Source organism: Dicentrarchus labrax, unplaced genomic scaffold (genome assembly GCF_905237075.1).
Source record: "Dicentrarchus labrax unplaced genomic scaffold, dlabrax2021, whole genome shotgun sequence".
NCBI classification, from domain to species: Eukaryota; Metazoa; Chordata; class Actinopteri; family Moronidae; genus Dicentrarchus; species Dicentrarchus labrax.
In genome coordinates this window covers 15,846,961-15,859,977 of record NW_026136705.1, presented here as the reverse complement: position 1 = coordinate 15,859,977, position 13,017 = coordinate 15,846,961, and the positions used below count along the sequence as shown (strand labels likewise).

Sequence of the window (13,017 nt, the reverse complement as noted above, 5' to 3'; positions counted from 1 at the left end):
GCATTGCTGATCAATGCTTATACAATAGAACAATAGACTCAGCTGTCAGCACTTAGGAATGGGCCTGTTACTGTGTTAGAAGCACACACTTCCTTCAAAGGTGAATATACTGTAACATATTATTATTCCTGAGCCAGTAAGTCACAGTAATATCTTTACCACATTAATAAATATTCAGTGTGACAACAGAGGCATCATTTTTGATATTCATTGATATTCAAATAAGTTGTGAGCCACTCTGCAGACTAATTAAGCCCATAAGAGATGGTTCACCTATTTGCTGCAGATCAAAAGCACTTCTAAAATTACACTAAATGTACTATAGAAGAGGATAATTGTATTGATTGAATAAGTAAGGGTGATAACAGTTTTAATCAAAACAAAATGAGACAAAAAAGAATATCCCTAATTACTACGAGTTTGGTATTAATACAAATACTAGGTCTGAACACATTTATAGCCATAGTAAGCTGGTTTCCTTCATTCTAATTGGCTTCAATCAGAGACATAACATCCTCTAAGCTTGTTTAATTTATATTAAGAGTTTCATTCAGCTCACTCACAAGTGGTTCATTACAACACATTATTTATTATAACTTTGCACTTAAAATGATGAGTTGACCGTTTTTGAAATTCTAATTCTTCAACATAAATACTTTGATGGGAATATAATGTATTTATGAGGAAATACCAGCCCACGGCACCTTTAAATGTCAGATCAACTTTACATCTGGGTGCATATTGGGTAATTTGATATCAAAGCTTAACAGCATGAAAATCAAAGTGCAAGTGGACACAATATGTATTGAGTAATCTGATCACCTGAACCATTTCAGGAGGCAGTCAAAGATCAGTTTATCCTCAGAGATTATAATGTGTTGAAATAAAAAATGATTAGTATTGTAGAGGAAGAATTATAACAACCAATAGCCTCATTGGATTTAGAATGAAACTCATCTTGTAATCCAATGAGATTGATTACACTCCATTTGGTGAAAGAAGACTTTGTAAAAGTGGAAAGGTACACTTGCAATTTAAACTAGAAAGAGAGATCCAGATATGTGTGGACTCTAATGTAAGATACAATCGCAACAGCTCGCAATACAGACACTGAACTGCTTCTCTCCAGTATTTATTTAAGACATGTCTTACAAATGCGAAATCTAATCCAGAGAAACAAACCTCTATGAGAGCTCCATGACAAAGAAGGAGACACTGACGCAGACAACACAAGAAATACTGATCACACAGTCAAAAGATATAGCTGACACCAGTAGGAATATGAGCGGGGTTATGTTGCCTGGAGTGCATTAACAAATACATACTGTAGCTACAAATGCAAGTAGGTGTAAGCTATAATGCACACTTAATAACGATCCATCTCATATGCCCACACATGTTATTTAACAGCCTCACTGGCTATTAAGACTTAAGAGTCCCTGTATTTATTTGCTTTGAGGGGGGGAAGTGATTCTCTATTTCCCACATGGGAGTACACTAAAGTCCCAAAGGGGCAAACATGTCCATTAAAATGCTCTATTGTAATAAGCAGAGTGGAGGAGATGAGTTATTGTGCTTTACCGTTGCTATTTAAAACAGTTCAGCATGAGCTATGGTGGCCGTGGAGATTTCTCCTTGCAGGTGCTGCAAGAGTGCCCCGTTTAGGAACACAGTCAAATTGAAAAGTAGTGGCATTGGAGAGTCTGTTCCATCATCATATGGGACACTAGAAACAATTCAGTAAACAGCATAGTGCACACTACTAACTCTCAGAGAGACAGATAACACAGGTTAATGAAACAGCAGTAGAAAATGTGAGGAAATGAAAGTTGTTTTATGTATTACAGTCTGTTTCTGTGTCTGTGTCCCTTTGTTTACTGCTCTCTGCTCATTTGCATCTAAAACCGACCTGAACAAACTACAACTTGAACAGAACAGAATGACTGGGTTTTCATTAGTGACGATTGTTCAATGAACAATAAACAACACGGAGAGAAGAAAAAAAACTCTGGCCATTATTTGGTTGTGGTCATTTTGTCTGTCAGTCTCCCTGTGTCTCTGACTCTCAGCTGCTTTGTCAAATCAGAGAGTGAATGCAGCAGCGAGTGTAGCTGGTGGAGGTTGACAACAGAAAGGTGGCACATGTCAGTCTCTGTTAAACCAGATTTCAGGGGTACTTTAGGGGGGAAATACTGTAACAGTTCAGAAAATGTACTAAAAAATGACATATTTTGTATTTGAACGTAAACAACCATTCCATTTTTCAGACAGACATCATGATAAAATACTAGTAAAACAGGAACAAATATAGACATGCTATCCTCCTCTGACCTTTCTCTCTGGTATGATTAATTCTCTTTGTCCCAGTGGAGTTTGTCATCCAGCACATGCCAAGGGATCAGTAATTATTCACAGTTGATGGGTGCACCATTTATTATGTTGATGAGGAGAGAGACTTCTTACCCTAAAATCCACCATTGTGAGGTAATTTATGTCTGTTTTAAAGACATTTTTAAAGGTGATTTCAGAACCATTACATGACTCATTCAGTAATTTCCCAGAGGCTTGTGGTATCTTCTTAGAGCCAGTATATCTGTGGGGTAACTTACAGGAAATATAATAACAAGGAGTCCGTCATGTGGAACCACCATGTTGCTACAGTAGCCCAGAACAGACAAACCAAACGCTGCTCTAGATAGGGCAATTAGCCTGTTTTTTGCGGTCACCATAGTTTCTCCTACAGGCTTGGAAAGGTAAGGTGAAACAATGGAGTTGCATTTTGCAACTACAGCACTAGATGCTGCGAAATCCTACAAACAAACATACAGTCCTTTAAATAATCTCTAGTGCAACAATGTGTATTAATCTGCAACTGTAAATAGTCCCCAATAAATGCACTATTTAATCCTGTTTGAGTACCTTCTGCTAAAAGCTACACTGCCCACTGGTTTTAGGAAATTTAGACTTTTTTGAACAATAAAACTATGTATGTATTTGTGTGGGGGAAATACTGAAAAGTAACAGTTTTCGGTTTTGATCTTTTCACTGAATCTGTTGTACAAGAAAATATCTGCTTGCTTAATTCAAACATGACCTGCAATGTTGGTGATACAAGCACAGGCAATCTGTACTTCCACATCAAACTTTGTTCGTAGGAGGCAAACACTTCAGTCAAGGACCTTCATTAGGCATCAAAAGTACAAGATTTCTCTATATGTACAGGATCCAAGTTCCCCCCGCAGGATGTTAATGTTGCGTCTTTGCACAGCCAAATAATTTTACTTGCTGTGCTACACATCTGTGTTGTCCTTAAAAATTTTGACCACTATCTTTAGGTCACTATCTTGACTAGTGAATTTCATTGAAACCAGAGGAAGTGCATTTTGCTAGATGGGTGTTTTTCTACATGAGAATCTGTGATAAGGACCAGAATGGTCACTAAAAGGCAGCCAAGCTGAAGAGGTTGCATTTCAACTTTTTCACTGCTCATCATCAGTCATTGGTGTTTCTATAACATGACTTTGTACCCTTAATTAATTCTGTATTATTCATGTGTTTTTAATAGCATGTTTCTCATTGGTCTAGGAGCTTTCTTAGTATTAATGTTGTTTTACCCACCTATCAGCCTTAAGTTACATAAACAATTAATTAAAGAAATCACCTAAAGAATTACACATCATTCTGGGAACTGAAACCATAAGGTACAGAATAGGTGTGTTTATTTACTGTGTGAGCTGAGAATGTTTCTCTGACACCATGCACCTAAAAATACATCAGTCCTTTTGTCAGCTATTTTGATAATTAATCAAAGTAATTAACATTTCGAATGACTCCTGTTTGCACCAACAAAGCAGTCTGAAGGTTATAACACTTTGATTACATAATCTTCTATATTCTGTCTATATTTTATCTTCTATTTGCAATGTCCCTGTTTTGATCCCAACTAGGACCTTTGTTGCATGTCATATTATCTGTTTGGCAAGCACACTATGTAACTAGCCTGAGTGCTGGTATCGAAGGCACTATATTCATTCACAAACCGATTAATGTGACACAGAGAAAAACGAAATGCAAACTATACTTGAACATCTTTGACAGTGACAGATCTAAGATCTATAGGAATATAGTTTGGTTTCTTCATACCACAAAAGCACTTCTATCTGGAACAGTGTGTGGTTTAAAACTAGGCTGCAAAAATGTTTTCTTCACATCGTCCCTCCAGATATTGCCACTCTAGGTAATACTTTTGTGTAAAAATGCTATGGTTTTACAAGCCTAAATCATAAAGCCCCATCCCTCCTAACAGAGGCTTTGGAGATTTCCTTAAATTATAAATATTAAATTCTGGTGTTCAGTGTGTTTGCAGAAAATACTGAATCAAAACTTTAGAGTAAGATACAAACCTCCCATAAACATTAACAGGCAATACACGAAGTGGTGGGGGAAAAGTAACTGAAATTAAAATTGTAGCAACTATAAGATTGTTATGAAGACACCTACACTGCAACAAAATTCCGTCTTGAAGATTTTTTTTTCCTTTCACATGAAAGGGAGCATGTGGATGTTGTTCATAGTGTTTTGGGAACCAGGATTGGCCCTATTTCTATTTCTGGAATACTGCCATTATTTATGAAGTCTTGTGTTTCTCTTCAGGGAGAACTGAATGCACTATGAAGTATAAAGGTCTGGACTCACTTAGTTCAAAGTGAATTGTTTGCATCATTTTATGTTAGTGCTCTGCATCCTTGAATAGTTATAAAATATATATATTTATATAAAAGTAACTCAAACCCTGGCTGATGGATGGCTGTGGACAAACACTATTGGAGCCATTTTGTTTTTTACTGTCTACTGTATTCTGATATGTCAGGAGGGACAGGCAACATTTTATGCCTGATGATTTTTAATTGCATAATTGTAATAGATTATTAAATCTGAGGTTATGATAATCGTCATAATGATTACGATGATAAAGATAATGAGGGTTGTTTTTTTGTTGTTGACAATGATGATGAGGTTGATGATGATGATGATGGTGGCTGGCTGCACTTTGCACTAGTTGCTTCCTCACACAGTGTAATGACGACCTCATGCTGGCTCAGTCTTGATGTTTTTGGTTTTGTTCATTATTGTGTGATATGGTGATTAATGTCAATATACCCTGGCCTGCACCAATCCCATTTTCCTCATGTTTTACTTTCACACATCTTTTTAGTTGTATGCTTCTCCTTTCCTTTTCCAAACTACACTACTCCCCTCCTGCACCCAAATCTCCGCTTGTGCCTGGTTTCTGTCAGCAGAAAGATTAAGGAAGTTGACCTGAAGTGGCCTAATTGAATCTATTCGCCTGCTAGGAAAGTCAGTGATAAATTAGTGCTAGTTAAATGTTCTACTCTTTGCTACTGTAGCAACTACTGCTGATGAGCAGGGCACTTAAGTCCAAAATGGCTCCAGTGAAGCCATGACTAGAAGGCAACTATATTAAGAAAAAGCAGTGCACCGATAGTATCTGTAAATATCAAGATCAGCATGAATCCGCCTCCCAGGTAGTCCTACTTGGATCAGCAAATACAGTTGTCCCAACATTCATACTTTAATGACGTGCTTTGCTGCAATATAAAACTTTTCCAGCGGGAGGGAAAGTGTCTCCTGACATGTGAAAATGCTGCACTGCTGCTATTTGTAAAATTCATAGGCACATTGTGTATTGTTTAGAGTAGCAGCTTCAGCTGTGCAGGGTGAAATCCATTCTGCTATAACAGACGATCCCACTGTTCTTTATTGGTTAACCGATTCTGAATAAGATGTTTATCAATAAGATATCGGTGACTAGTAGGGGGGAAAGAGGTGCTATATCATCAAGAATATGTTATATTGTGTTTCTGTTCCATTAGCTGCCTTTTTTTGTGTGTCTATGAAACAATCACTGCATAAGATCAGCTTAATAAATATAATGTAAATCTGTCATCTGTAAGACTGATATTTGTTGAAAATACATGTCAGTGTTCGTGGTTTACCATGGATGTGCCCTTTTATTCAGATGTTGCTTTCTATGTGTTACACTGCTGAAAGTTCCCAGTGTTTTTGTATATGTCATGTATATCATATATTTAACATATAATTACAGTATTGGCCTATCGAACTATCATATTCAAAGCATATAACCTAAACTTATTAGATTTTAGTAATAATATACTTTAGTATTTTACTGTCTTGATCCTGTATCGGTTCTGGTAACCTGGTTTTGGTGAACCTCTGCTGTGAACTCAGATGTGAACGTGTATCATAGATGAAATAGTCAGCATCCCTGCTGATAAAAAACAACAACAAACCCACTGTTCTTCCCCTGTACACATCTGCATGTCCTGCACAATTACCCTCTCCCTTTTGTTGTTTTGCAGCCTGTATTGATGTCTACGGGACACACTCCAATGTACACCTCCGCTGTTTCCACACTGGTAAGAGCACAGCGATCCGTGCCGCTCCGTCACCCTCAAAGTTATCAGTATCATCATCCGTCATCATCATCAGTCCGATTTGTATATCCTCATTTTCTGTGTTTGCTAGATATGGTGTCACTCAAAGGTTTGGCTGTCTGATTGCAGACAGACAGTTGCCCGTTCAACGCCATTTTAGCTGTGCTGCCAGAGTATGAGGTCATCTGTTTTCTGATGATATCACTATGTTCATACTCACTGTCATTCAAATCTCCTTTGTATGAATGATTCGTTCCGCTTGTACTCTGTGACTATTTTTGGGCCTGAAATCACGTGACTGGAACTGAAAATGTTGAAATGCTATGCTTCCATCAAACTATAATGTGGAACTCCTCTGTTATATTCATATTTCTATTTGTATGTTCTTGTAAGCTCCTATGCCGTGAACATGTCAGGAAATATGCACTGTTGATCCTGTTTCAGTGTAAAGAAGTGTGAATGGTATGATATATGTCAACATATATCTCTAGAATCTGTTTCTCAGGCTACATTTTAAACACACACAAAAAAAACCTATCCTGGAATATAAAAATCAATGGAAAAGTAGCCATGAGGCTGTGAGACATCTAAGCCTAATGTGTGTCATTGTTAAAGCTTCAGTGGTATGTTGAAGGTGTCATATAGCATGGGGGTTTGATAGACAGAAAGATGTAATCTTTTTGCAGGACAGACTGAAACCTGTAGGTGTCAGTGTTAGACTGTGCAGAGTGACTTTCATAACCTTGAAAAGATGGTTATTCTGCTTTCTCAATAAAACATTTTTATGATCAGACAGGTTGCATTAGCCTCTTGCACCATGAATTGCTCAAAAGATTTTGTCTCTCTTGCAAGACAAAAAAATGTATGTACATATGAATATATAATTGCAAAAGAATTCAACATTCCATTAGTTATTCCTTTTAAGAAAAACAACAAGTTTTTCTAATTCATAAACATGTATAAGTTGAATGGAGAATTTAAAATAAATGGCAAAAGCTAGTTAGTGTGTACTTGAATATAATTATTTTTAAAGGAAAAAGACAGGATCATAGGAGGGAGTGGACTATACAATCTGGCATTCAGTCTCTCTGCCTCTGTTGAATAAGTAGTTACTCTTGTAACTATACATCATTTCTCGTCTTTGTCTGCTTGCCCTGACCTTGAACACACCCCGCCTAATAGTGCCTGGTTATAATTAAACTGTTTAACATAAGGGACATTCTGCACCCTTCAGCATAAAGCCATCAGTAAGACAAATGTGTTTGTATACATTCCCTAACACATACAGAAGTACTTCATTCTGCATATGCATGCATTCAATTTTCTACACTAGTTGGGTATGTTATCCAAGATGCATTGCAGTCATGCCTATGTGTGTGGATGTCTTTTGCGACTGGTTGTCATTGATGTGTAGGTGGTGTCGTCAGTCTGTCCCTTTATTGCTTTAATGGTGTGGGGTTTGCCAGTACCACTCCAGGCCCCATTGATTTATGGGTAGGATTGTCTCTGGAAGCACTGCAATGGTTTGGCAAAGTAAGAGGAGGTCTTTGGGTTATGTACATGATTTAGCGAAGAGGTGCTTTAGCATCAAATGACATCTACTTTTTTGCGGCATAATGTAATTAGAAATGATTTTTTCACACTGCACAGAACTTTTCATATTTATCTGTGCTTATATTAATGAAGCTTCCAACCTCTTCTATTCTATATGAATCTATAAGTCTACTGTACCATGTCCTTCCTTTTATTATGGGGCTATATAAATTATAGTGAGATGCTGTTGTGCAGGTCTTACATTGAAAGTTCATCATCTATCCAACAGCAAACACAAGATCCAAATTTATATACACTGTACACAATATATAGCATACAAAGAATTCTATACAGGGAAGTAAATCCATTATTTGCTCTCTCTTATCCTGAAATAATAGAGTTTAGAGAGTTAACAGAAAGGGCTATTAAAAAGGTTGTTTCGAAAAACTAAGGCTAAGCTAATGAGCATAGGGTCTTAAAGCTTCAGTGTTGCAAAAAGGGTATTTCCCTCTATTTGCGGTGAATCCCATAGGCATCTAGTTATTGAGATAAGCTTAACTGTATTCAGCATTCAAGACACCTTCAAACCTCACATATAAAAGAGGGCGTTTCTGCGTGTGTGTGTGTGTGTGTGTGTGTGTGTGTGTGTGTTTGAGCAGAATAAATACCATTCATTATCTATATTTTGGATGAGGTTCACTCACACGTTACTACCCTGAAGGCAGCTCTTCCATTAATTCACTGACAGAGATCCGTATCAAAAATATTCTTAAGGAAAGCTTCTTTTTACAATGCACAAGTTACATTTATCTTAACAACAGATTGGAGTCCTAGAGCTGAAAATGTTACACAAAACGTAAGGCATTTATCTTTCACCTGACAAGCCAGGACTGAGACCCAGCATGCACAAAGTGCTTAGTGAAGACCCCCATTGCCCAGTTTATGTTACATTCTGTTTCTTCTAATGAAAAAGGATGCCTATCGCTTTCTTTCCTCCTCTAACCACAGAACTGTTCCTATACGTAATACTTTTCACACAAATCCTCTTCAGACAAAACAGTCAATCCTGTCGGAAGTGTTTTGACACCTCGCAAAAAAGAAGGTTTTTGAATGTAAGGATTCAATTACTGTTTTCTGTAGTGTTCTCCATTATTACCCTCCCCTTTCTGCTCTGCACTCTTGTCTGGTTGGTATCTGTTTCTATCTTCATTTTCTCCGTCCTCCTTACTTTTCTTTAATAAATGTTTAAATATGTCCCTGCAGCTTCGGTGTAATTACAGTGCAGCAGCAGCTCAGGTCCTTTGGGAAGGAGAGAGAGAGAGAGAGAGAGAGAGAGAGAGAGAGAGAGAGAGACGGAAAAAAATATGCATGCAAGAGAGGAGAGAGCTTTTCATGCTGAATGGCAGAGTAAGACAGATAGAGAGGGCCTTGCAATTGGAAGGGTGAGAAAATTAGATAGGTAGACGGAGGAATTTTATTCAACAAAATGAGAACGTCAGCTGACAGCTTGTCCTTCAGCATGTCCTTACATAAGTCTGTTCAGTGTGGATGCCTTTGTGGCTGTGTGTCTGTGTGTGTGTGTGTGTGTGTGTGTGTGTGTGTGTGTGTGTGTTTGTGTGAGCAAATATATATTACACGCCTGTCGATCCATCTGTCTTTCAAAAAGAGAGAGCTTGAGTGAGCTGTGAAAAAGATGTGGATTTAAAAGGGAATTCAAGTAGTTGTGTGCCTTCATGAGGCTATATCCCCCATTTAATAATTTATTTGAGGGAAAAAAAAAATACATGTAATTTCCTTTTCAAACATCACGCCCTACTCTGTACCCTCACTGTGCTGAATTCATTGGCAGCAGAAGGGCTGTGAGGGTTCAGCGGGACCGTAATGACAGTCCTTTTGAAGGTTATAGATTATTATTGCCTCAAACCGTTTGATTGGGATGAGATGAAAAACATTTGTCTTTGTTTTAATCAAAGCAAAAATGCAGTAATTGGAATTTTTAACAGTATAACAGTTTTTTTTAAATACTTCTGTATAATAATTGCAATGACAACAACCTTGGAAACAAAACAGAGCAAAAAAAAAAAGAACACAGGTGACAAACCAAAAATATAAGATGAATTTTCCACCCTTGCTGCCACTACTGTATTTAATTTTCAATTTTAAGAATTAACTGACTGACTGTAAAACTGGGGCTTACAGGCCTCCAGCCCCCTCTCAGTTTCAAGTGCTCCCTAGGACGAGTCAGGCCAGTTGGAGCTGCTTGTCCTTCTAAGTTCAGCCGAAGTATAATTCCTCCCCCTCTCACATCACCAGCGTCGACATTATACAGAGAGACAGCTAAGTAATTGCCATCAAACTTTCCTGCTCGCTCCTCTTTCCCTGGGCAGCGGGGATGGGAGGGGTACAGTACAGTAGCAGCAGAAAATATGAACTGCATTCTCACCGAGCACAGACCAGTAGCAGGGAGGCAGCGCTATCATAGTCCACTGCCACAGATGACGAAGAATGGAAGGATCTGCTTGTAAAGGCTCTTTTTAACTCTGGATGGGTGATTTCTGAAGACAGGACGACTGTGCTTCAAATAATAGCAAGCCTCATCAGCGAGGAGTTATTTTTATAATTCGAGCCCTGGTTTGCAGGATTGTATTGGTCTTCCTAAAGCGAATTTTCCAGCACAGACTCAAGCAAGAGGAAGATACTAATTGGGCTGAGCTCTTTTTGTGATTTTGGATTTATAAATGTACAAAGGTGTCTCCAGTGTCTAAAGCATGCTCTCTTTGGTGTTATGCTTTATTTAGACTGAGTGGGAGGCGAAGCTGAAAGGGCATGTGTTAAGTTAAAATAGATATCTTTTAATTGTGGCAATCTGGACGTTCTGGGGTTTCCGATCTACTGTTATGGCAAGGCCTAGACCTAACGGCCCACTTTGCAACCATGCGTTTGTGGTATCGGTGAAAGCGGACACTACTAGAGCGTACTGTAACTCTTCTGGAAACACACTTGGTGGGTGTGTATGTCGTTTTGGGAGGTGAGGAGGGTGTGCTCCCAGTATCAACCGTGATTTCTATTTCGGCACTGAAGCACAATGTTCATGTCCGTGTGGTACGCCAAAAAGATGGGCTCTCGGTTCCTCAGCAATGTACGGAAAGCCAAGAAACATCGACATCATAAGATGGTAGGCATGTTTTAAACATGTTTACTCTTTTTTACTATATTTTTACATCAATACAAATCTTTATGAAAATTCCATTGTGTTTAGTGGCTTAGTATTGGAGTATGTTTATGTTATTACTATGGTACCCAAGCTGTTGTTGTTTGATCATCTGTACAGATAGAAAACTCAGGTCAAGGCTATGGCCGCACTTACTCAGGCCGTGTGTGTGTGTGTGTGTGTGTGTGTGTGTGTGTGTGTGTGTGTGTGTGTGTGTGTGTGTGTGAGATTTTTGCTAGTCTTCCTCTAATGGTGTGAAGGTGCAGTTTCTTTCATTTAATATCAAGCAAACAAGGAGCTGCAGGTGACCACCAAGTCCACACCCCCGTAACCTTCATCTTTTCCTGCACACGACAGGTAGATACGTGGGATTTAATAAGGAGCCAATAAGTGAGCAATGTGCATAATGTGAAATCCAAATGAACCTCTGTCACATTCTGCACTAAAACCCACACACAAGGATGCCGCCTAACTCACCAGCCTTTGAACCTGACACACAAAAAGCACAGCTACGCATTACAAAACACTTCAGACAGCTTTGCACAGCCCTCAGGTTGGCATTTGGTAATGTTATCTGTCTGTACCTATTTCTCCCTTAAGCAGGAAAGCAGCAGTTAAGGTACACACTAAAATTGTGCAATAACCATAATGCTTGCCTGTTAAATTGTTGCTATCAAATAACCCTTTTCTTCATTTAATGTATACCAATTCAGTTTGACATTGCGTGGCTAAGTAGAGGTCATTGTCTTGCTTATTGACCGGATGGCTTTTACATATTAAAGGCTTTAGAGCTGCTGCAAGGTGTGCAGGACATGCACCGTTAAAGCCTCTCTAATGCAACCTCAGGTTTGTATCCAGTGCCAGCTAACACGTGAAATCATCCCGTCTGATGATACTGAGGTATGCCTTGCTTAATCTCAACAGGAAAGATAAAGAAAAATACCTATAAGATATTCTTAGGCTTAACTTAAAAGGTGAATGTCCCTATTATTGGTTTTATTTTATCAGTCCATCAGACTGGAAGCGAGTGGTGGTGTGAGCATGCACAGGATGCATGTGTAGGTACACAGTGCACAGAGGAGTAGAGATCGATCAGATTACCTGAAAGTCTTGTGATTCACATATTCAGGAGGGAGCATGTACAGCACAGTGTGCAGCTACAGCTTTAACAGAGGCAGAAAGGTTTCCAGTGCTAAATTGTTCAATACTAACTCTATTTATTCAACTCTTAATGGAGAAAAGAAATTGATTTAAACATACTGCTTCACTCCTTTGCTGCTCTGTTTCTTGCCTCAGTGCCGTGCAGGCTAGAATACTGATATATATTCTTTTATTTGCTGTTTATGCTGTTTTATTTGTCTTTGAATATGTATACTCTGGCACTTCTGCTGCATATAAGTATAAGGTGTGTATGTATATGTATATATATATATATATATATATATATATATATATATATATAACATATACATAAGGTAACGGTCTGGGTGTGGATGGATGGTGGTGCTGCCTGTACAGACATGGCAGAGGACAGGTTAGCTGAATAGGTGGTGTTAAAATATAGGTGGGCAAGTGTAGCCAAACAATGTAAATCCTAACAACCCTGACGTCGAACGACTTGACAGTGCAGAGCGAGGGAGAGAGGGCTATGTCAAAATCCCTGCAGGGAAACTGCCTGCACTGGGCTTAGATTTCTGCTGGCTATACTCATTATTTCTGTCTCTAGATAAGGATGAATTTGACGTAATGTTCAGCAGCACGGCCCGTTGGACACAGCTACATGGTGAAGCTCTGCAC

The 13,017-nt window shown here is 38.6% G+C and overlaps 1 protein-coding gene across 6 annotated transcripts in view; it reads left to right on the top strand.

Annotated features, from left to right (window-relative positions):
* Nucleotides 1-13,017, top strand: part of LOC127364004 (disks large homolog 4) — a 64,449-nt gene that overhangs the window by 32,263 nt on the left and 19,169 nt on the right. For 4 of the 6 annotated variants that reach the window (XM_051401044.1, XM_051401042.1, XM_051401040.1 and 1 more), the window contains exon 3: nucleotides 6,402-6,458. The exons of the other annotated variants lie outside the window; for them this stretch is intronic. In XM_051401044.1, coding sequence (XP_051257004.1) covers nucleotides 6,402-6,458 — 57 coding nt within the window. The remainder of the gene's footprint in view (nucleotides 1-6,401; nucleotides 6,459-13,017) is intronic. 6 annotated transcript variants of the gene reach the window in all.